We start from the raw sequence: 23,932 nt of genomic DNA on the forward strand, positions 1-23,932 counted from the left end.
ACCTTGCGGCCCCACGAGTCTTGCAACTTGCTGACCTTATCAGGAGAAGTTGAGGAAGAGGGAGAGACTGAGTGGGTCTTTCGTGCCGCCGCCACGACTACTGAGTCGGCAGGCGGATCCGCTTTCACAAAGATCGGGTCAGAGGGTGCGGCCTTATACTTCTTTTGAATGCGAGCCGGCACCGCTCTTGCCGATGCTGGAGCCAGGAACACATCATTGACAGGATCCATGATCCCTGGGACCAACGGTAGCACTGGGCGAGACCCCGACTTTTGGTGCAGAGTCTCAAAGATCACTGTCGTGGAGACCTGTGGCACAGACAGCTCGATGTTTAATTCCAGTGCCCCCCTCTGTAAGACATCATGATAGGTGTTGATATCGTCCACCGGGGAAACCCTAGAGACAGGGCTATCAACCAAAGTGGGAGAGTAATCCCATTTGGAAGAGCGGGTAGAGAAGGTAGTAGAAGTATCTGGTGTTCGAGCCCTCCTTTCGCGAGATCTTCTGGCGGGTACCTCCCGTCTAGGGGAACAATCGCACCTCCTCTTGTGAGACCTCCCTGCGCGTTCTTCCCGTGCAGGGGAACGAGATGCAGCTCGCCTCACAGGCGATCTTTCTCTGCGCCTGGGAGGGCTACTTCTGTCTACTTCCTCGACCAGTCTTTGCAGAGGAGATCTGTGTACTGGGCCGACATACTCCTGCAGCCTTCTTGTAGCACCTGAGTCTCGACAATTGTGCAGAGGCATATTCCATTTGGGAGACAACTGCACACCATCAGTGGGAGGTCTGCGGGAAGGTCTTCTAGATCTGCGGGCAGGACTTCTGGATCTTGATCTGGAAGAACCAGAAGAGTGACGGGAGGCTGATTCAGTCACTAGGATCATTGAACCATCCCTGCATCTTTTTTCATGGTGTCTCGACGTCGATCTGGACCGTTCATGGCGCCTCGACGTCGAATGCTCTGAAGGCGCATGCCTTGACTCCGAGCGATGATGACCTCTCGACGTCGACCGGTGCTGCCCCACCGTCGACGGAGTCCTTTCCTTCGACGCCAACTGTCTCTGCGGTGCCGGTGGATCAGGCGTTCTCGACGTCGTATGCCTCGACGGCGAACGGCGTGAGGAATGGTCTCTCGACGTCGAGCGGCGTTGTGTGGCCGACGACAGAGCTTCCTTTGACTTCGAATGTCTACGTGACGTCGGCGGAGGGGTATTGGTCGCCCTCGACGCCGACGAAGATCTCCTCCTTGACGCTGATCGATGCCTGGTTGTCGACGGCGGAGGACTTAGGGCTCTCGACGTCGGTCGCTTAGCCTGCGACGACGGAGGTGAGCCAGCTCTCGACGCCGAACGTCGTGACGACGACGAAGGCGGAGGCTCCTTACTCCTCGACGTCGATCGCCGCCTGGTTGACGACGGCGGAGGGGTCTTATCTTTCGACGCCGATCGTCGCCGAGCTGACGATGGCGGAGGGTCTTGACATCTCGACGACGACATACCTGATCTTCGACGGCGAGCCCGCCATCGATGGTGATAAACCTTGTTTCTTCGAAGAATGACCCACCGGTTGCTCCTTTCTCTGCGCCGAGCCCGACGCTGAAGCTGCAGGACGAGAAGACTCGCCCTTTGAAGGTTCTCTGGATCTCTTGGAGCTCTTCTTGGCTGGGGACCTCCCTCTAGAAGACCTATGGGCAAGGCCATAGACCCGAATCCTCTCCCCATCTTTCAAAGTTCTTGATGACAGGGACTCACAGTGAGTGCAGGTCCTAGGGTCATGTTCTTCAGGTAGGCAAAGGATGTATACCTCATGGCTGTCCGTCTTTGCCTTCTTCTTGCCACAAGAAGGGCAATGGTGAAAAAGGAAAGGCATATCAAGATGAAAATGGCAACCAACAAGAGAAAACCTACTTGACTAGATGAAAAACGTCGCAGTAAATTAAAAATGTAGAAAACCGAGAGAATTTTCTGTCAGAAAACAGAAAAAGAGTGGAGCTGTGTAACCAGGATCCTTCCTGAAGGAGCCGGAAAGAACAACTGACCCAACTGTCACCTCTGAGGCATGATGGGATACTGGGGGTCATGAGTGCCTTAAAGGCACGGTGTCAGTTTTTTGTAGCATGCAGCTACAGGTTAGCTGTTCAGTCTTTTTAGACTGTGTGTTTGCAATGCAGCCTGGGAGCTTTCTATGCTTTCAGGATATAATAAGAATTTCTACTGCTTTTTCAGCATTAAAACAGTTTCAAAACAATCTTTGATGTTTTTCATGTTTCTAATGCATATGTTTCATGTATGGTGGAAATTCATTACAGCATAATCCAGCTCTAATGTGATTTTGGCTGCAATTGCTTATATATATATATATATATATATATATATATATATATATATATATATATATATATATATATATATATATATATATATATGGGGCACATATAATATAGTGTTTCCGGGGTCCCGCGCATGGGCGGGAATATTCTAATGCCTATGACTATTGATGAGGATCCCCTGGAAGAGAACCATTGATACGTGTTTTGCAGAACGTACAAAAACTTTGGGAGCACTATCATTATATAGAGTGCAGCCCTAACCAGCAGCTTCGGCGGCAAAGTCTGCCATCTGTCCACATCCGCTCGGAATTCCCTGTGTACCCTGTACAGATTGCGGTCCGGGGGGCGTGGCCAAAATGGTGGCAAAGTACGACGCATAGTTTAGAGCTCCTACCTGCCGCCCGCCAACAATCGCATCATCAGACCCCGCCCCCCCGGGGGGCCCGAAATCAGATTGAGGGACTGCCAGAGGGGTCTTCCTAGCAGGGGGCTTCCAGAGCGGTACCCCCAGCCCTGCTGCGGACGCCGAAGCTGCAGCACTGCTGAGGCCACATGTGCGGTCCCGAGGCCTGATCCCTCAGCTCAGTGGCGGACAGCTTCGCCAAGGTGGTAGTCTAGTGTTCCGGACCATCGGGCCAGCATCTCTCTGCCCGGCCGTCACAACAGTAACCCGGAGGACACGCGGGTTGCCCACGATGCCGCCCAGTCGATTGCAGAGCCGACACACACCGGGGGCGACAGGCCGGAGATCAGGCCAGGGGCCCGATGTGAGCGGCTGCCGCGACTGTGGCGGTGACCAGGCTCCGCCGAAACTGCACACAGCCACATTGGAGCGCCCTTAGGCTGCGGTGAGCGCTCCTGTTGCTTGACAGGAAGGGAGCATCGGGACGGTGAGCCCCAGCGGAAACTACGGCGCGGCCTTCTGGGCCTCAGCATCCCCGGCCTCTATTTTGGTGCAGCCCGCAGCAGAGGGGACTTCTAAGCGAGGCCAGCGCAAGCTCTCTGGACTGAAGCTCGCCTCTGCTGAATGTGATTGGTCCTTGCTTGTGCCTCCAGCAGAGAGGAAGTGATTTGTGGAGCTCATCGAACAGCGGGGGGAGCCGCCGGCGTGGCGATCTGCAGCCGCCCCGGAGTCAGCCCCTCCGGAGGAGGCGATCCACGCCTCTGCGCGCTGATGAGAATGGAGAAAGCAACGGGGGACGCACGGGGCCTGGAGAGGCGAGGCAGCGGCTGGCACTACCCCGCTCCACAGGGATGACCAGAGGCCCAGGGCGGTGAGTGGAAACTTATTGGGGTAAGCCCGGCGCCGGTCATGGGGCGGCCCCAGCCACACACAGTCTGACAGCAAGCATCATCGGCACTGAGATCCGGGGCCCCGGGACGACCCTCCAGTTGTTGGGGGGAAGCCTGCGCCCTAGGGACAGCGCCGGACGCCCTCGCCCACAGCTTGGGCTCGCCTGGACCTGATCCCCAGCCCTGATAATCTCGAACTCGGAGTCCGATCACGCACTTGCTGAGGCCTTCCTTGCATTGGGCCCTAAGGATCCCCAGCCGCAATTTTAAGGGCGGCAGCAGAACGGCGCATGGGCTACTGGCCACTTCACTGGTCCCCAAGACGGGGCTCCACTTGGCTCTAGGACGCTGATTTTTGGGCCGGCCCAGAGACATTTTGCCTGCATTACAGATTGCGTCGTCCACCTGCCAAGCCGACCAGACCTGCGGCAGTGACCCGCAGACACCAGCCCCCAGATGAACTCGCGGTAGGGGGGCACTGCTGGGTTTGGGGGAAGGATGGCTCTTGCATGGCATAGAGGCAATTCCTGCACACCCATATACACTGCTCACACGGCGAAAAGACTCATGAATTTGGAACGGAATTGGGGGGGTCCTGCCTGCCCAGTCAGCATCGACGTCTAACTCCTCCCCTGGCTTCAGCTTGTTACCCGACCGCCGGGACCTCACCTCCGGCCACAGCCACTTGACCGCTCCCTCCCGGAGAGAGCCACGCAGGGCCCGGGAGATTTGAGTAAGCGGCGTAGGAGGTGGTGCTCTCTGCCACGGTCTGGGAACGTTCCCTCTGTGGTGGAGGTGAGAGAACGTGGTACACCTGGGAGAATAGCAGCGACCTGCACCACTCTACTGGACGTCGTACAAGACAGGCAGGGACCCCCCTAGCAGGCGCCTCTTTCTTGTCGGGGCTCTGGGACGACGAAGGGGCATGTCCTCGTCTAGGACAAGGAAGGTGAAGCCTTTGAAAGATATCTTTGGTCACTTGCTGTCCAACCCCAACATGGCGGCCGCAGCCCCTCTGAATGAGACCTCTAAGCTTCCGGCGCCTGAAGGAGATGAACCGATAAAGGCCTTTCTGGAGTCGCTGTTCCTCACCCTCCGGGAAGACATACAGTCACTTAAAACCTAATTCGCAGCCGAGGTCAAGGAGATGAGAAGGGACATGGACGCTATCGGAGAGCGAGTGGCCACTCTGGAGGAGAAAAGTGAGGCTGTTTTAACAGAGATGACAGTGCTCCAGCAAGAAGTAATCAGGGTGCAGGACAAACATGTAGACATCCTATCGCACCTGGAGGACTTGGCAAATAGGTCCAGCAGGCATAACATTAGGATCCGGGGGGATGAAAACAGCAGAAGACACCAAAGATCTGTTTGCCTTCTTCAACAGCCTCTTCCAACACATCCTTGGCAACTCCCATGAATCTGGCATTATCCTCGACAGAGCACACTGGGTCAGGCGGCCTCGGGCACCCAATGTCCCACCAGCAGACATACTGGTCTGCGTACAGTACTTCAAGATTAACGAAGCCATCCTCATTAAGGCACGATCTTTGCACCCTATTCCCTTCAGCGGTCACTCCTGGTGCTCTATCAGGACTTCGCTCTGATCACCCATCAACGTCGCTGACAATTGCGCCGCGTAACTGAGCACCTTCGACAACAGGGGATCCCATACTCATGGGGTCACCCATTCCGTCTGATCTTCCGCTACAACGGCAAACTCCACCAACTTCGCTCATTGATAGACACTTGCCGGCTGCTGGGTCTTGCCCTACCAAGTGAGGAAGACTATGAACACAGCATTGGGTCGGATCAGAGATATCCCAGTCAGGATGGCAACGACAGGGCAGACGAAGACGCCCCTGGAAACCGCACAAATCTGAAATTGCCAGGAGCCAGCAGGCGGCTATCACCGCTGTTTCGGAGGCCCTCACAGGAGAGGGTCCCAGCACTAAGTGACACCTGGGGGGGCTATTGTTTTTGTTTCTGTCTCGGATCCTTTGCATGAACCCTCATGGGATGTAGGCGGGCGAGTGGTACTCTTCCACTTGGTCACAACACGGAGCCCCCTCCTTTTTCTGACCGGCCATCTCAAGATGGCGGACAATGTTACATGACTTTTTGTGATCGAACTGTCCCTAACTGGATGTTGTATTGGGGTCTACTTTCAGGGGTTTTTGGGGTTTCCTTTTTTCTTTTTTTGGGGTTGGGTCCCCTCACCCACCTTCTGCCCCCACGTTCTGCGGCTCAGCTATTAAGTGGTGTGGGTTGCCCTTTCATATGTCTTCAATCCTTAGCCTACACGATTGTCCATTGTGTAATACAGCTTCCCCTCTCTACTATACTCCATGCCACATAACTCAGTTAGTATCTTGACGTTCAACGTACGCAGCCTAAACAATCCCATTAAGCGCAGGGCAATCCTCCACCACCTGGAGCACTCCAAAGCTGACATATGTCTCCTACAAGAGACGCATCTCATTCCCAAGGACCATCACAGGATGAAGTCACGCACCTTTCCCACACAGATGTTCTCCTCCAACTCTACTAAATCGGCAGGGGTCGCCATTATTATTTCCCGCTCCTTCCAGGGTAAAGTGCTCCAGAAAGAGGCAGAAATCAAGGGTCGTTTGCTCATATATCAGTTTCAGGTGGCAGGTGTTTCTTTTATAGCAGGCTCCTTCTATGCTCCCAACAAAGGGCAGGAATCATTCTTTCACAACGCACTCACTGAGGGAACGGCTAACTCAGAGAGGCGCCTGTTGCTGGGCGGGGGATTTGAATATGGATTTTGATAATATTCGCGATGGCTTGTGTCAGCGATCGAGTCAAGTTGGTGCTCTTTCACCGGCAGTGTCGGCCCGCCTCCAGGATCTGGGCATAGTTGACATATGGTGCCACTTTCACCCCCATAGCCGAGCCTACACTTTTTATTCGGGAGCACACAAGACATACGCCAGATTAGACTATCTCCTCGGCTCCACCCCATTACAAGCACTCGCATGACATTCTGAGAGCCTGACAGCGTCTCTCTCAGACCACTCCACGGTCATCGACTCCTTCCAATTCTCCCCTACGTGGCAATTGCTGAAACACTGGTGACTTTGTGACACACTGCTGCACCGGGTCTCCATCGTCGATCAAGTCAAGGCCGCTATCACAAATTACCTTGCCCTCAATAGCACTCAAGACACCTCCTTGGCAACACAATGGGTGGCTCTTAAGGCGGTGTTGCAGGGAGAAATTTATAGCCATTTCCACTGCTGAAAACTTAGAGCGTAGTCGCAAACGAGTGGCAGAGCTTGAACAGATGCACCAACGCAAGGGGGCAGCCAGGGCTTGGCGTCAACTTTGCGTGGAGCGGAAACAGCTTGCGGCACTCGATCCGGATCGAGCAGAGTATGCGGCTCTCCGACTCAGTCACTCCTATTATACCAGGGGCGATAAACAAGTTACGGGAAACCAGGCAACGACAGGGAGCGCAGACTATCCATACTTGGCAGGGGGAGCTCACCGCTGATGACACAGCCATTGCGGAAGCCTTTAGAGACTTCTATGCAACACTGTGCTCAGGCGACAACTTTGACGCACAACACTGCAGCGACTATTTGGAGATGGCGGCAATACCTGCTCTCAACAAAGCGTAGGCTGACTACTTGGACAGGGATATAGGCACGGAGGAGGTCATCGCAGCAATTTCTCGCCTTAAGCTGGGCAAGACGCCCGGGCCAGATGGATACCGAGGCCTTTTATAAAACCTTTTGCGCACAAGTAGCTCCCATACTGCGCGACTTGTTTAACACCTTCGCAAATGGCGGGGCAATACCAGAGGAGATGCAGGAAGCATCGCTAGTGGTTATTCCGAAACCCGGGAAAGATAGAACACAATGCAGTGCGTATAGGCCGATTTCCCTTTTGAACGTTGACATTAAGTTGTACACCAGTATCCTCGCCACTCGGCTGGCACCATACATGACCCAACTGATAGAACCGGATCAGGTCGGCTTAATTCCACAATGGCAAACAAGCGACAACACCAAGAGAATCCTCCACCTGATATGGAAGGCGTCCGTCCCGCACAACCGGGGAATACATGTTGTTGGGCATATACGGCGAAAAAGCCTTTGATAGGGTCCACTGGCCCTATCTAGAGCAGATCCTGATCCGGTTTGGCTTCGGTGAAAATCTACGCTCCCGGATACTCAACTGTTATCGCCTACCCAAAGCTACCATTCGGGTAAACCGCCAGACGTCCTCACGCTTCTCCATAAGCAGAGGCACCAGGCAGCGGTGTCCGCTGTCGCCCCCTCCTGTTCGCGCTCTATATGGAGCCGCTGGCGTCGAGGCTTCGTAACCACCCCCTTATCACAGGCATTAAATTTGGAGGGGACACCCATACCGTCAGCCTTTACGCTGATTATATTTTGCTTTCCCTCTCTAGCCCGATCCCTGCAATGCGAGCTCTTTTCATAGAATTGTACTGCTTCGCACAGGCCTCCGGCTTTAAGGTCAACATAGATAAATCCATAGCGTTAGATATTTCTCTCTCCGCTGCCACGCTGGCTCACGTGCAAGAGGAACACACTCTTCAGTGGTCGACCTCTTCGATCCCATATCTGGGTATTCAACTGGGCCCATCATACCAGCCACTATTGCCGTTAACTACTCCAACCTCCAATCACACATCCGCAAGGAACTGGGAAAGTGGAAGCACCACACTTTATCGTGGTTCGGCAGAATGGCTGCCACCAAAATGACCATCCTCCCCCAGATCCTGTATCTCTTCAATACCCTTCCCCTTCGGCCTCCCTTAGGTTGGATTCAACAGACACAGGCTGACCTAGCGAATTTCATTTGGCAGGGCCGTAAGCCTAGGTTCAAGCATGCGGTCGCGGTTCTCCCACCGGAGAAGGGGCGATGGGATTCCGGACTGACAGCTTTACTTTAAAGCTGCACAACTCCGCTACAGGGTGGAATGGCACTGCCTTGAGTCGGAGAAACATTAGCTATTTCAGGACCAGGCGGTGGCCGCTACGTCCCTACAGGACATCCCCTTTCTTCGCAAAGCAGACAGGCCGCCCAATCTCTATGCATCATATATCACGGATACGATCATGGAGGTTTGGGACCGCATCAATACCGCTCACGATGTGACCTCCTTTCCCTCCCCAATGATGCCAATTTTTAATAATCCTGAATTTCACCCGGGCACGGACCCTAAGGCCTTTGCAGCATGGCGTTCCACCAAATGTCGATCCATAGGTCATTTTTTTGATTTAGTAGGGATTATTCCATTCCAACGACTTAAGACACACTATGGCATCCCTGAATCGGAACGCCTACCTTACCTACAACTCCACCCGCAAATCAAACCAGGTGCCCAACGCCTACTGACCCCATATGAAAAATGGCTCATCACCCGCACCTCCAATAAAAAAATAATTTCCGACCTATACAGACAGCTGCTACTGACTTCTACCCTTACCTACAACGCAGGTGGACTGAGCTGGGAAAGGGAATTGGGACGCACCCTTAGTCATAAGGAATGGGATGGCATCTACCATAGGGCAAGGCACTCGGCATACCACATGGGCCTCACAGAGACATTGACTAAGATAGCTACCTACTGATACTACATGCCGGAACGCCTGCACCACTTCGATACACGACAAAGTGCCTTGTGCTGGAGGGGATGTGGGGAGGTGGGCACCCTCACACATCTTCTCTGGAGCTGCGACCGCATCCACCACTACTGGTCTCACATACTGGATGAGGTGGACAGACGCTTTGATACACAAATCCCGCGATTCCCCGCATATGACCTCCTGGGATTACCCAATCCTATCACATACCCCCTGAAATCTAGGAGGGGCCGGCTGATAGCTATCACACTGGGGGCAGCCACTCAGAATATTCTCGAGCACTGGCGCTTCACCCACCCACCAACACACTCCGGATGGTTACAGAGGCTTTGGCAGGTACTGGGAATGGAAAAGCTCACCCTCACTCTCGCGGGCAGAGGGTCTGAATTTCCAAAGTTGTCACGACCTTTCTTGACATTGCTCACAGCTGAATTCTGAGAATTGACATGCCCCCGATCTCCCAGACTTCTCCGACTTGCTGACACACAAATCCCGCAAGCAGTCTCCTCACGCAACCTTAAGCAGGCGCGCTGATTGCTGGGGCATTCTTTCTCCTTTCCTTTCTTTCCATTTACCCGATCGTGGACGGGGGGGTGGGGGGCTGGGTTTAGAGTTGGGGTTTAATGTTAGTTTTGTGTTCCCTACCCCCATTTATTGTTTTTCTCTGTAGACCCGCTCAAGCGTAACTTACTTTTGTAATGCTATTCCTTGCAACACTAGATGTCCTTATTGCACTGTCCTCAAGGTGCTGGGGTCCTTTTGTAGTTAACCTGAAAATTAATAAAAGATTTAAACCAAAAAGATTGCGATCCAGTGCCACCGCTGTGTTTGTCGTGAAATAAATCCCTATGTATTTTATACCATCTGGGGCTAATTGAAGCTTACTTGGGCACACATCACACCCACTACCCCTGCCCACTGGATAGAGACAAGATTTCTCCCAGCTAATTGTGTATCCCGCGCGTGTGTCGTAGGTTTCGCAACTTGCCATTATATTAGGGATTGACTTCTCCGGGTTTGTGACGTACATCAGTATGTCGTCCGCATATAATGAGATGCGCTAGTCCGAAATCTCATCCCGTGGACCCCGAAATGCTGTTATGTCTGGGTGTGCTCGGATGACACATGCAAGAGGTTACAGGACCAGAGTGAAAAGTAGAGGAGACAGGGGGCACCCCTGATGAGTGCCCCTGCCAATTGAGAATTCTTGTGACACCACACCGTTAACTCAAGTTCTGTCAGAGGTCTCTCATAGAGAACGGCGATCCATCTTCGGAATACCGGGCCAAATCCGAACTCCTCTAACACGGACATAAGATATGGCCAGTGAACGGTATCAAAAGCCTTCTCGGCATCTAGAGACAGGATGAAATGTGGGTTTTCCTTAGCGGTCGCCACATCTAGCCAGTTATGCAGCCTCTGAAGGTTGAGCCTCGTTGACCACTTAGGCATAAAGCCAGACTGGTCCCGGTGTATGAGACCCGTAATCACCGCAGTGAGTCTGTTCGCTAATATCCTGGCCAGTATTTTGGTTTCCATATTTATAAGGGAGATGGGTCTATACGAGCTACACTTCTGTGACGGTCTTCCCTTCTTGGGAATCACCACAATTGTGACGGTCCTCAGATCTCTGGGAAGACTATCCACCTTGTGTGCCTCCAAGTATAATTGGAGGAGGTGGGGGCTAAAGAGCATCACATTCTGTTTAAAATATTCTGGAGGGAGCCCATTGGGGCCTGGGGCCTGAGACCTTGCCAGTTTTCAGCTGGCCAATGGCTGCTACAATTTCTTTCTTAGTGATTTTTTTCATCCAGCGTCTGTGACTTGTTATCCAACAGCTTGTGTGCTCTGGAGGTAGGCCTGAATCTGTGCAGGTCCTGCCAAATCACGTAGTGTATAAAAGTTTTCATGATATTCAGCAAAGCGTGGCGATTGCTATGGGGGTATCATGTGTCTGGCCGGTTTCCGCCTGTATCTGAGCCACCACCTGCTTTCAAACTCTTTTTTACTGAGCCATGCAAGCAGGCGTCCTGTCTTGTCACCGGCATCGTATAACCGTCTATTCATGGCTTGTATCACGTGTTGCGCGTCTTTATTGGCCAACACAAAATACTCTCGTCGGAGAATTTGTAGTTTGCGCAGCAGTGAGGGGCTGCTATTTGCGTTAAAGTAAAGTTCCGAGTCCACCCTAATCTCTTTAGCAACCTGAGGGTCCATTAATTCCCATGGACTGAGTTTCCATTCCCCTGCTGGGCATTGTGGTCGAGTGCCCGCTGTAAGCGACAGGGGCGAGTGGTCTGAGAGGCCTCTCGCCAAGTATTCCACCTTGTGTATCTTTCTTTATTCTCCCGCCACAGCCAGTATGTAATCCAGCCGTGAGAAGGCTTTGTGAGCACCTGAGTAACAAGCATTTACAATGCAACGGTCTTGCCTTTGCAAAAGTTAGAGCTATTGGCATTATGAATGACAACATTTTTATTTATGTGTTGGTTTGGAAAACAGATAAATAAATGGCATTGTCATTTACAATGCCAATAGCTTAATCTCTCGCAAATGCCACACACAAACACACAGACCCACACAGAGCCCCACACACACCTACAGAGCCACACACAGAGCCACACACAGAGCCACACACAGAGCCACACACAGAGCCACACACAGAGCCACACACACCTACAGAGCCACACAGAGCCACGATGGGCAGCCTTTTTATATAAGGGAACGATTTCTGCCCCCCCCCCATTCAATTTAACGTTAAAAAGAACTGTAAAATAGGGACCCAAAATGTTGAATCTCACTGTAGGAGGTTACCAGGAATGTTATCGGGACCTACAGCTAGTAAAATGTGTGGCCTAATCAGCTGAAGAGACATTGGTCTCCACAATGCGGAATCCTTCTGTATAACTTGTTGACACCAGGTTCCAAAATGACCACTGATCTCCCTTTCGCACAGCATCTAGAAGTCCACCACTTCTCAGCCTCCCACTCCCGTTTGGTGTGGCACACTGCCCTTTTACACGCAACCCTCCGAAAGTTAATCTCATTTCTGTTGTCTTGCTCTCTGGCTTGCATTAGAGCAATCCAAGTCTGCCTGCAGAAAGAGTTAAAGCATGTTGGAGTTCTTCCATGCAGCTTTATTGGTTTCAACAAAGATTCTACTCAGGTCTTCAAACAATTTATTGCGTCCTGCGCTACTCTTCTCCTGTGCATCGCAAGTGTGCCAACCCTGGCGCGGATAGTAGCCCTTCCAGATGGTGTATGATTTAGTAAACTGCCACCACAAGCTCTTCAGAGTAAATCATCTGACAATTTCACTCAGCGCATGTTGTTAAATTGCCTCAGTCTACTATCAAAGGGAGGGGGCAACTGCCATGCCACAGGGTGGAAGGGCTATGATCATAGAAAATGCGTTGTGATAACTGTCCTGTCTTAGGTGGACTACCATGTTAATTAAATAGGGCCACACCTACCAAAAAGTAACCAATCAGACTAGTGCAAGACGGACGATTAAAAGTATGTTTTCCTTCCCTATCGGATGTGGTTCTGCCATTACAGACTCGTTGCAAAATCATCCAACTGGTACCTGGCCATTAATTTGCAATACGCTCCTTGCAGACAGGGAGTGTAAACAAGGTTCAGTTGTACATTCAACCCAACATTAAATGAGTGCATCTTCTAGCTGAAAAATATTCTGTTTAGTTTAGGTGTAAGATCATGCCACAGAACATTTTGTGAATCGACCTCTGACGTTCTAACTAGTACGTTTTCATGGATTATTTTCAGTGGTCACACACTTCAGGAGTATTGGGTCTTAATTGTATTTGTCTGATCTCTTACAGGCAACATAGTCATTTGCTGTCAGTCTTTAGTGCCTCCTTTACTTGTAATGTGCTCTGCTTTACTAGAAACCCATACCTCATTTTCCGAATCGCATGCGTTGCATAATCAGTTGAACAGATTTTAGCCATTACGCCTCACTTTGGAGGTCTATTCCCTTAACATACAAACTCCATGAACAACCCAGTTGTAGGTTGCAGTTGCACTTCGCTAATGACTGGTGGAGCTCAGATATCAGAATTAAATTTTTGGTTTTTATGTTGATGTGTCAACATTGAGAAATTCCGAGTGAAGACGGGAAGCAGAAAATTGTATTGTAAATAGTTGCCAATGCCTAATGTGTCAACTGTGATGTATAAATCTCCCAGAGCACATGATAGTGGTATTGCAATTAGTTTTTGGGGATAAAGGCAGGATGACTTGTTTTAATTCTACAAACAACATGTAACCATTGTGAAGCCTGGCAGCACATAAGCAAGTTATACATAGCTACATTTAAGTGCTATGACGGTCTGGAAACTCATCAATTTACCACAATATAAATATAAATCAATTAACCTGTAATGGCATAGCAAGCCCACAGTCCGCTCCCACCCCCGGACATTCCTGTGAGAAGACTACATTTTGAAAAAATCCCCGCCGGGCCGCCGCGCTGCCTGCGACGACCCGGAAGCGGTTTGGCAGCCGGCCAATCACATCGCGGCCCCAACCGGAAGTCCCGCCCCATCGCGGCGAGAGCGAGAGAGAGCTGCCTGAGGAGCCACGAAGGCTCCTGATTGAGTCCCGGTCCCGAGATGGGGGACCGGGTGAAGAGCGGCCGGGCGCATGGGGAAGGCAGGGCTCTCATGTGGTGAGAGAGCCCCGCAAAGCGCTACCGCCGCCCGAGAGCCAGAACCGCCGCCGAGCACCGCCAGAACAGGTGAGTGTGTTGAGGGAGAGGAGAGGTGTGTGTCTGAGTGTGTGTGTGCGTGTGTCTGTCTGTCTGTCTGCGCGCGTGTGTCTGTTTAAGGGGGGGTGCGTGTGTGTATGCAGTGTGTGTATGGCTGTGTATGTGCGCATGCGTGAGTGAGGCTTTATGAGGCACGGCGACGTGCACGCTCCCGAGGTTCAATCTCGGCAAGGGAAAGCGCGTGGAACTCTGCTGTCCACATTCCCCGAAAAGTAACTACATAAGTTGTCTCGCCAGACAGCAAAGCTTTGCTTTGCTTTCGTCTAGGCGAGACCTAAAAAGAGTAGGCGCTGGTCTGGGAGTGTTGTCTGCGCCATATGTCGGTGAGTGCCACTGTGTCAGTAAATCTTTTGAGTGGCGTCTCTTTGGGGCCTCCCGAGGGGACAGTTGTACGGTCCAGTGTGGGGTCCATTATGTCATTAAAGTCTCCCCCAATAATGTGAGTTTCGGACCCCGCTTCTAGCATGACTGTCGCAAATTTCTCTAGTGTTCATTTTTGTAAACTAGGGGGAGCATATATGCTAATGAAGGTAATGTGTCTGTCCCACACCCCGTTAACCGCAACAAAGGCACCACTGGGGTCCGTCCATGTGCGTTCAATTCTGAAAGGTGGGTTTTTCCTCATTAATATTGCCACTCCTCTTGCACCGGTGGAGAACCCTGCGTGTGATAGTGTCTTGTATGCCCTTCGGCCTAGAAACCCACAGAGAGATCCCTTTAAGTGTGTCTCTTGCAATAGGAAGATATCTGGTTTTAGTCGTTTGAAGTATGCTGCCACCAGTCCCCTCTTGATTTTATTTCCCATCCCATTCACATTCCAGGAGAGGACCGAGTATGTCCCTAAGTTAGGTATAGCCATCCCGGTGGTGTAGTGTGTCCAGCTCGCTATCGAGGCCGCCTCCACTGCTGCTATTTCCATGTTCTCATGATGTCTGTCTTCCTACAATTGTGCCACATAAGTGTAAGAACCCCATCCCCTACCCCGCCCCCCCACACACCCCCATTATCCAACTGACTACCCCTTGGGTCAACAGGAGCAACTGTGTAGTGTGTGGACTAGAGAGATCTGTAGCCCACCAACCCAAACTCGCTCTCTCAAACTGTTCCCTGCCCTTCCAGGCCTTGCTCACTCAAATCTGCCAGCTTTAAGTAGGCTGTCCCGTATGTGGGCCTGCACATTGTTAATATCACATACTAGAACAACAAGGAATTAAGAACAAAGAAATCAAATATAGTAAAGGACAACAGATCACTCGGGGTGGCGTGTGAGTTTCCCAGTCTGTCCGCTGTCCTTGCAGTTCTCCAGGCCAATTACTGCTCATAATTCTTCTGTGCCAGCCTGTTGATTCCAGTTGTCCATGTCGGTCTCCGTGCCTGCCTTTTCCTGATTTTCCAGGAGATTGATATAGTGCAACAAAGGATGCTCTCCCTCCGAGTCCATCGTTATGTCTTGATCGGTACAGTCCGCTGAACGTTGCCGTGCCATATCCTCGGTTTGCGGAGGCCCCCCAGGATTTTCTGTGTGATGTAGGCTTTCAGAGTCTAAGGCTCGGGGCGTGGATCCCGTTACTCTCCTATTGCGGTATGGTGTCGCTCTAAGTGTCCCGTTGTGTGTAGTTTCTCTGCTCCTTCCCTTAAGTCGCCGTGTTTTAGGTCTGTTACTGCTCCCTGATGGGGCCTTCCCAGCAAGTGTTGTTGCGCCTCCAGCCGTTCTTGGCATGGGGCGCTCCTCCAGCCAGTGCCATGCCTCTTCTGGAGTACTGAAAAACAATGTCCTGGCTTGGTAGATCAATAAGTTTGGTCGGGAATAGAAGCATGTACGTGCTTTGCATCTGCCGTAGGTTATCTTTCCTGGAATCGAATGTTTTGCGTTGCTTCTGTACCTCTCGGAATAGTCAGGGAGAACCATGATATTTGTATTGTCCATCCGAATATCCCCTTTTCGCTTAAACTCTGAGGATGAGGTCTCTATCTTGATAATTAAGGAACTTTGCAATCAGGGGACGTGGGGAGGCTCCCGTTGGTGGCTGGGCCCCCGGTATTCTGTGCGCTCTCTCGATTATGAAACATGGCGAAAAGCGTGCCTTAGGGAAGGATTCCAGCAACCACTTAGGCAGGTAGGCCCCCACATCCGTTCCTTCAATGGCCTCTGGAAATCCAAGAAAGCTAGGATGGTTTCTTCGGGCCCTATTTTCCGCATTGCCGACCCTCCAGAGCAGGTCTTTCATGGCCGCCGACAAGGCTGGGACCTTACCCCTGAGGACATGGGTGGTGTCCTCAACCTCCGATATATGGTGCTCAGCTTGTGTTACCTTCTCTGACACCTTCCGCAGGACTTGATGGAGCAGGTTAACGTCGATTTTGATCTTGTCAATCTTGCCTTCCAATACCTCTCTGGAGGACTGAATCGCTTGAAGGATAACATTATTATCAGGTGCGTCAACAGACCCGGAGGGAGGGGGGGTCTACCACTGGTAGCGGCTTAGCAAATTAGTCCATCTTCCCCTGCCTCTGCGCTTTGGGGTCTTTATCCCATGCCAACGGTGGCCGCCACCCGTGCGGTGTCAGTAATACCACTGATCACCCCTCATCTGGTCGCTGTCTGAAGGCTTTCCTCCCTTTCACCAGTCAGTGATGGTGTCTCTCAAAGTTTGTCCCCCCCCTCGGGTGTGTTCACAGCTCTCACCTACATTCAATGGCCACCTGGAACTCCCATTCTGTTCTACTGCGTCTGTGACTGGTTTACACGTGCATCCCGTTAGTAGCGGGACTCCAGTGGCATATCACAAAGGCCCCTTCAGCTCCCGCAGTGCGGTGGGGTCGTGATTCATGGGGTCCCCTTGGCACGGTACTGTGGTCCGAGAGCTACTTATAAAATCCAGAGCGGGGGTCCCTCCGTGCACCTTGCAGCGGGGCCCCCTCAAATTTTGTTAGTCCACTGCGGGCCCCATTAACTGGACGAGTAGAAGAGTTTGACTGGAGGAGCGGTAGCCTGATGCGGGTCTCCGCAACTTCCGACCTCATTCACAAAAACTACCGGATCAGGACTTTGGCAGTTCACCTCTTTTGCACGCAGAACTAGAGGGCACGGACAGCAGTTATGGATACCGTGTCCTCCGAAATCAGCCTAACCGCGTGCACACAGGCCTCTAGTCAGGTGACACTCGCAAAGTTTCACAATGTAGCCCCTTTAAATTTTGTTGTAAGGAACACAAGTATGACTTTCCTGCTAGCCTGCAGGTTCTTCCTCATATGAGGGTGCTTCCAGCTATTCCAATGTAAACATGCTTTCTCTGCTATATATATTTACACACTGCAAATACATGAAGAGTGGGTTGCTAAGAGGGTGCTGTTTGGGTGAGAGAACAAAGATTAAGTGGAGTGTGAAGGTAATGTTTCCTTTCATCTTTCTTTCCATATTTCCAACCTGACTGGAGGCATAATAACGAATCCCCAAATAATGCTGAGGGAACAAAACCATATGCCACACTAGAATTCAAGATACACCTCTAGAGGAAGTTATGTTTAAAGGTAAAGATTACAAAAGACAAAACAACATATCGCTGGAAGCTTCCGCTGTAATTCAGGTTGGCATTGGACAGATAGTACACCAGGAGATGGAGGTGGAGTCGGAAATGTAGGAGGATAACCAGAGGGAGGAGAGAATCCACTATCCCTTAGGACTCGAGTGTTAGAGAAAACAAGGTGGATAGAAGTGTCAAAGTCTGCTGATAAGTTGTCAAGATGTGGACACCGCTTGAGAAAGGAGTGGAATTACTTACTGTAGGGCTGCAAAGTCTGAGAGGCAGGGGTTCCTGTCACCACAAGCGCAGGTGGGCCAAGAGCTGGGGGATCCTCTGTGGCAGTGCCCGACTGCTGTAGGGCCAGTTCGATCTCTTCATCTGTCAAACCTAAGGAAAAAAGGAGACCACATTTTAGAGATGCCACTCGATGCTCATTATCAAACCATCAACACCACTCGCACTTGGCCCATGACAAGAGGTCCTGGGTCTATGCTGAAAAAGTGTAAAGTCTCACACCACGCTCAGGGTGCGAGGTGACTACGCTGAGAGCCTGGTTGGTCTCATCTCATGTGCTTGGTAAAATAGGTCCATATGACTACAGGTCTTCCTCAATCGTCGCCCCTCAACTCCCAGCGTGTGCTGCCTTCAGACATATGTTTTCAACAATATCTCAATCTGATTCAATAAAACGGGAGTTATATATGTATGTACAAGACACTACAAAAACGCAGAAGGAAGAGACTCAGGATTTCAGTTTTAGAAAGTGCATATAGCATCATATATTTAGGAACACATTTTATGCATGACAGTTAAAGCATCACTGTAGGCATAAAATGCGATGGCAACCCAAGGGGGCTTTGTGCACTAAGTGATAGTGAAGCAAAGAGTGACGACGCGACTGACAAGTGGGTGAACACAGCGAAGGACGCAAAGTGACACGGTGAAAAACCACAATATGTACAAAAGCAATGGTTCGTCCTCAATAGATGAGTAATTAATATTTGTTTGAGAACCAAGGTTGATGATGCGCCATGAGTCGCGCTGTATAGAGGGTCGACGGTGTTTCAATCATATCTAGTCAGGATCTTCATCAGGACCGGGTTGCCAGTTTAGTGGGTGAAAGGCGAGTGCTGGCCAGCGTGTCCAAGCATGGTCCAGTAATGTGGCGTGGTAGAGAAACCTACTACCACGTCGTAGCTCGAGGGGATCCAGAAGGTTTCAACATGGGCTCGACAGAGTCTGAGGTAATGTTCGAAGTTAGTTAGCCAAAGAAACGGAGCCCCGTTCTGGCCCGCAAAGTGTCTTGTTGGGGGGAAGAGGTCAGGAGGCAGGGTCGGGGCCACTCAATCCAGTTTCTGTGTCCAGTCGTAGGTACCTAATGGTCGTGGTGGTCCACTGTTTCAATCTGGGGGCCGATGGGCGGTTAAGGATCTGGTCAGTAGATCGGGATAGGCACCAGGCAACAGGCAGTGTGGGTAGGGTGCTGTAATGTGGCCAGGCCCTGTGGCCAACAATCCACAGGGGCCATTCCCCGCTTACTCCCACATCACATGTATATTTATAATTTTTTCTGTACCAGTCCTGCAGTACAAAGGAACCTCCAAGGTACTGCAGGACTGTGCAAACATTACCCAATGAAGCTTGCACCATCATGTGGTACCTTGATGGTGAAGCTAGGACTGAGACACCCACAGGTGTCTCAGTCCTACAGTCCTCAGTCTCACACCCGTGGTATGTCACAGAAAGGCTGTGCTGGGTCCTGCGGGAGTATTGTGATGTCAAATTTTAAAAATCATTTTGGCCCCTGAGGGTGTGTCCCCCCCTCCCCCCTATAAGTGCCTGGGTGTGCCTACCATGCCTCTTATACGATTCCTTTCAATCTTTCACACATTAACCTTGTCCTGTAACGGCGGCACAACATTTTTCTCCAAGTTGTAGCCAGCCAATCAGATTATTAGGTACCTTGGTATGAAAAACACCAACAGGAGAAAAAGTTCTCTCATCCAGAATGCTATAATTTTTTTAAATTACTGTTACAACAGGACCCCCACAGAACAACCGCCATGCTATCACTATATTTTTAACACCTTCGTGACCATCACAGCCACTTCTTTAAACGCAATTTTCTCGAAAACAGCTGAACAGGTTTATGCTACATAACAAAAAGTGTGTTTTTAAGTAAAAGTTCTAACTTTTTGCCAAACATGGTTTGATTCTGGTCAGCTGTTTTTTTTCTGTATCAATTCCCATAAGAACTTTTGGTAAGCAACACGAGAAAACAATATTTTGGAATCAGCGCCCATTTTCTTGCCCGGCTTGACGGATCACTTTGAAACTTTCCAAGAAGGAGTTGAGGTGAATAAACATTTAATTTGGAAAGTTTTGTGAAGATTTGTTAAGCTGCACCAAAGTTAGTAGCAAAATAACACACAAACTTCCTATGAAACTCTGACATAACTATAACTATGCAGTGGCAACCGCCACTGTGTAATGATAGATATATATATATATTTATATATATCTTCAAAGCAACTCGGTAAGGACCTCCAACAAAGTCCCCACGTCACAGAGGGATTCCACAACACGGCAAGTTTCTTTCAGGTAATTTTATTTTTTCTCTGACACCATGTGCAAAAACGACAGGACGATTATATATATATATATATATATATATATATATATATATATATACATATACACTGAAAAAACCATAGGTTTCAGGAGTTATATAGTTAGGAATTAGCTTTTACAAAACCTTTGAAATTCACTCAAAAAACTATAAGTTTTAGTGGTGTTATAGTTAGCTGGACATTTTACTCATACAAAACCATTGAAATTGCTCCTATATAGTTAGTTGTACTAAGTATATATCGCGCACCCGCAATCCACTGCTGATGTCACATATTACATCATTCATGACATGGTCAGTGACATCACTGATGACATCTCAAATGACATCACTGATGACATCATCCAGTGAATGTGGTTTGCTTTGTTATTTAAATATGCATTATATATATAGCAATTTGCATTGAAGAATGAGTGGATATATAAATAAATATTTGGATGGAGGATTTAGTAGCAGTGTAATTGACTGTTTACTTGACCAATTTATAATGTCTCACTAAATATAGTGGATAGTGACTAAACTGTGTGAATATCTGTATCACTTTGTCAGTTGTTGTGTATACTGATTCTACAGTTGGTTACTAGCTATGTGAAAGTCTATATTAGTTATTGATTAGTTAACGGAGTATTTGTATGGGAGTGTGAAAGTGTATGTGGTTCGGTGGAGGGTGTGTGACTGTCCAAAGATGTGTGAATAGTTTATTCAGTAGATATATGAAGTTAAAACTACATGTTCTAACAGTTTGGGTGAGGGAATCTCTTTATGGGTGTGGTGAAGAGCAAATATATTTCTCAAAGGTACAGGTCCAACAAACTAGAAAAATAAAAGGCAGTGTATGTGTCAGTTGTTGTATATAAATAAGTATACATAAGACAATGATTGTGTGAGTGACTGTATGGATAACTGTATACTTGTAATAATGATTTTATAATTCACTAAGTATGACTTACTATCTAAATGAATAGAAGAAGTGGTGTTTGTATAAGTGTTTTGCTAAGTAAATATGTAAGTATGATCCATTGTTTGCATAAGTGAGTAGGATGACTTCATATGTGAATAGGATGCGTGCTGTTGTTTAATGTCGATATAGATGTATAAGTATTTTTGATAGTGTTCTATTGTTCATTGACAGCATGTATGAGTGAATCCATAGGTAAGGGATTAGATGTGTGTATTCATGTATGAATCACTGAGTGGATTTTTAGATACTTGTATTGCAGCGACAATGGATTAAAATATGATACTCTGTATTTTACAAAGAGTGATGAAAAATTGTAATAGTGTATGAAAAGGTGTATGTGATTGTCACGTGGATGATGTCATCAGTGATGTCATCAGTGATGTCATTTGAGATGTCATCAGTGATGCCACTGACCATGTCATGAATGATGTAATATGTGACATCATCAGCAGTGGATTGCGGGTGCGCGATATATACTTAGTACAACTATATAGGAGCAATTTCAATGGTTTTGTATGAGTAAAATGTCCAGCTAACTATAACACCACTAAAACTTATAGTTTTTTCAGTGAATTTCAAAGGTTTTGTAAAAGCTAATTCCTAACTATATAACTCCTGAAACCTATGTTTTTTTCAGTGAATTTCAAAGGTTTTTTTAAATGCTAATTCCTAACCATATAAGGTCTAAAACCTATGTTTTTTTCAGTGAATTTCAAAGGTTTTTTAAATGCTAATTCCTAACTATATAAGGCCTGAAACCTATGTTTTTTTCAGTGAATTTCAAAGGTTTTTTAAATGCTAATTCTATTAGCGGATAACGTTTAAATATATTAATATCCTAGTGGGACCACCTGAGCAGCCCTAGGGGATCAGGGTGTTCCTACCCTGCCCCCTTTTTGTGTTCTACACGTTTGTTTTTCTGCTTTCTTGTGCCAAATTCCTAACTATATAAGGCATGAAACCTATGTTTTTTCAGTGAATTTGCAAGGTTTTTTAAATGCTAATTCCTAACTATATAAGGCCTGAAACCTATGGTTTTTTCATTGAATTTTCAAGGTTTTTTAAATGCTAATTCCTAACTATATAAGGCCTGAAACCTATGGTTTTTTCAGTGAATTTGCAAGGTTTTTTTAAATGCTAATTCCTAACTATATAAGGCCTGAAACCTATGGGTTTTTCAGTGAATTTCAAAGGTTTTTTAAATGCTAATTCCTAACTATATAAGGCCTGAAACCTATGGTTTTTTCAGTGAATTTCAAAGGTTTTTTAAATGCTAATTCCTAACTATATAAGGCCTGAAACCTATGTTTTTTTCAGTGAATTTCAAAGTTTTTTTTAATGCTAATTCCTAACTATATAAGACCTGAAAGCCCATCAGGAATGCACCAGGGGACTGCATTGCAGAGAGGTGTAATTAAGCCACGGCCCTTTTTACACCTCTCTGCAACGCAGCCCCCGTGCATGTTTGAAGAGGGGGAACTCATTCCCCCTGCATACTGGGGGCCCCTGGGGGCCAACTAGCCCACCTGGAACCTCCAGTATGCGCCAGGGGGCTGCATTGCAGAGGTGTAATGAGGCTATGCCCCTTGTTACACCTCTCTGCAATGCAGCCGCCTGGCGCGTTTGCAAAGGGGGAACTAATTCCTCTTGCATAATGGGGGTCCCTGGGGGCCAACTAGCCCACCAGGAGCCTCCAGTATGCGCCAGATGGCTGCATCGCATAGAGGTGTAATGAGGCCACACCCTTTTTTACACCTCTCTGCAACGCAGCCCCCGTGCATGTTTGAAGAGGGGGAACTAATTCCCCTTGCATACTGGGTGTCCCTGGCAGCCATCTTGTGCCTTGTTCGAACCAAGGCACAAGAAAGCAGTGAAACAAAGGTGTGAAACTCGCAAAGGGGCCAGAGTAGAAACACCCTAACCCCTTAGGCCTGCTCAGGGGGTCCCACAAGGACCCCCAAAGCAAAAAAAAAAAATATTTTTTTTTTAAGTCGCGGGGTACCAAAAAAAACAATAAAAAAATATAAAACAATAAGAATAAAAAAACAGTTCTTTCAGAACTACCTCCAATTTATATAAAAATGCTACATTTTTTAAAAACTGTCTTTCTTTTTTTCTCCAGGGTACACGTACCGGTACGTGTACCGATACGTGTACCGGGGCGCACACCCCCTCAAAAAAATAAAAAAAAATAATGAGTGTGTGTGTGAGTGTGTGTGAGTGGTGTGGGTGTGTGGGGGGGGTGGGTGTGGGGTGTGTGTGTGTAGGATGTGTGGGTGTGGGGTGTGTGTGTGTGGGTGTGTGTGGGTGTGTGTGGGTGTGTGTGTGTGGGTGTGTGTGGGTGTGTGTGTGTGTGGGGGTGTGTGTGGGTGTGTGTGGGGGTGAGGAATGTGGGTGTGGGTGTGGGTGTGAGGTGTGGGTGTGAGGTGTGGGTGTGAGGTGTGAGTGTGGGGTGTGTGTGTGTGGGGGGGGTCAGAGGTGTGTGTGTGGGGGGTGAGGTGTGTGTGGGGTGTGTCTGTGAGGTGTGTGTGTGGGGGGGGGGAGTGAGGTGTGTATGGGTGGGGGGGTGTGGTGTGTGTGTGGGGGGGTGGGGGGGGTGTGTGTGGGGGGTATGTGTGTGGGGTGTGTGTGTAGGATGTGTGTGTGTGTGGGGGGGTGTGGGTGTGTGTGTGAGAGAAGTGTGTGTGTGGGTGAGGTGTGTGTGGTGTGTGTGTGTGTGTGTGTGAGGTGTGTGTCAGAGGTGTGTGTCAGAGGTGTGTGTGGGGGGA

The 23,932-nt window shown here is 49.2% G+C and overlaps 1 protein-coding gene across 2 annotated transcripts in view; it reads right to left on the reverse strand.

The window, feature by feature from the left end:
- PEX14 (peroxisomal biogenesis factor 14) overlaps positions 1-23,932 on the reverse strand; it is a 551,896-nt gene that overhangs the window by 120,500 nt on the left and 407,464 nt on the right. For both annotated transcript variants that reach the window (XM_078642256.1, XM_078642255.1), the window contains exon 4: positions 17,833-17,961. In XM_078642256.1, the coding sequence (XP_078498382.1) occupies positions 17,833-17,961 (129 nt within the window). The remainder of the gene's footprint in view (positions 1-17,832; positions 17,962-23,932) is intronic.

The sequence above is a fragment of the Lissotriton helveticus genome, chromosome 5_1, assembly GCF_964261635.1.
Source record: "Lissotriton helveticus chromosome 5_1, aLisHel1.1, whole genome shotgun sequence".
NCBI classification, from domain to species: domain Eukaryota; kingdom Metazoa; phylum Chordata; class Amphibia; order Caudata; family Salamandridae; genus Lissotriton; species Lissotriton helveticus.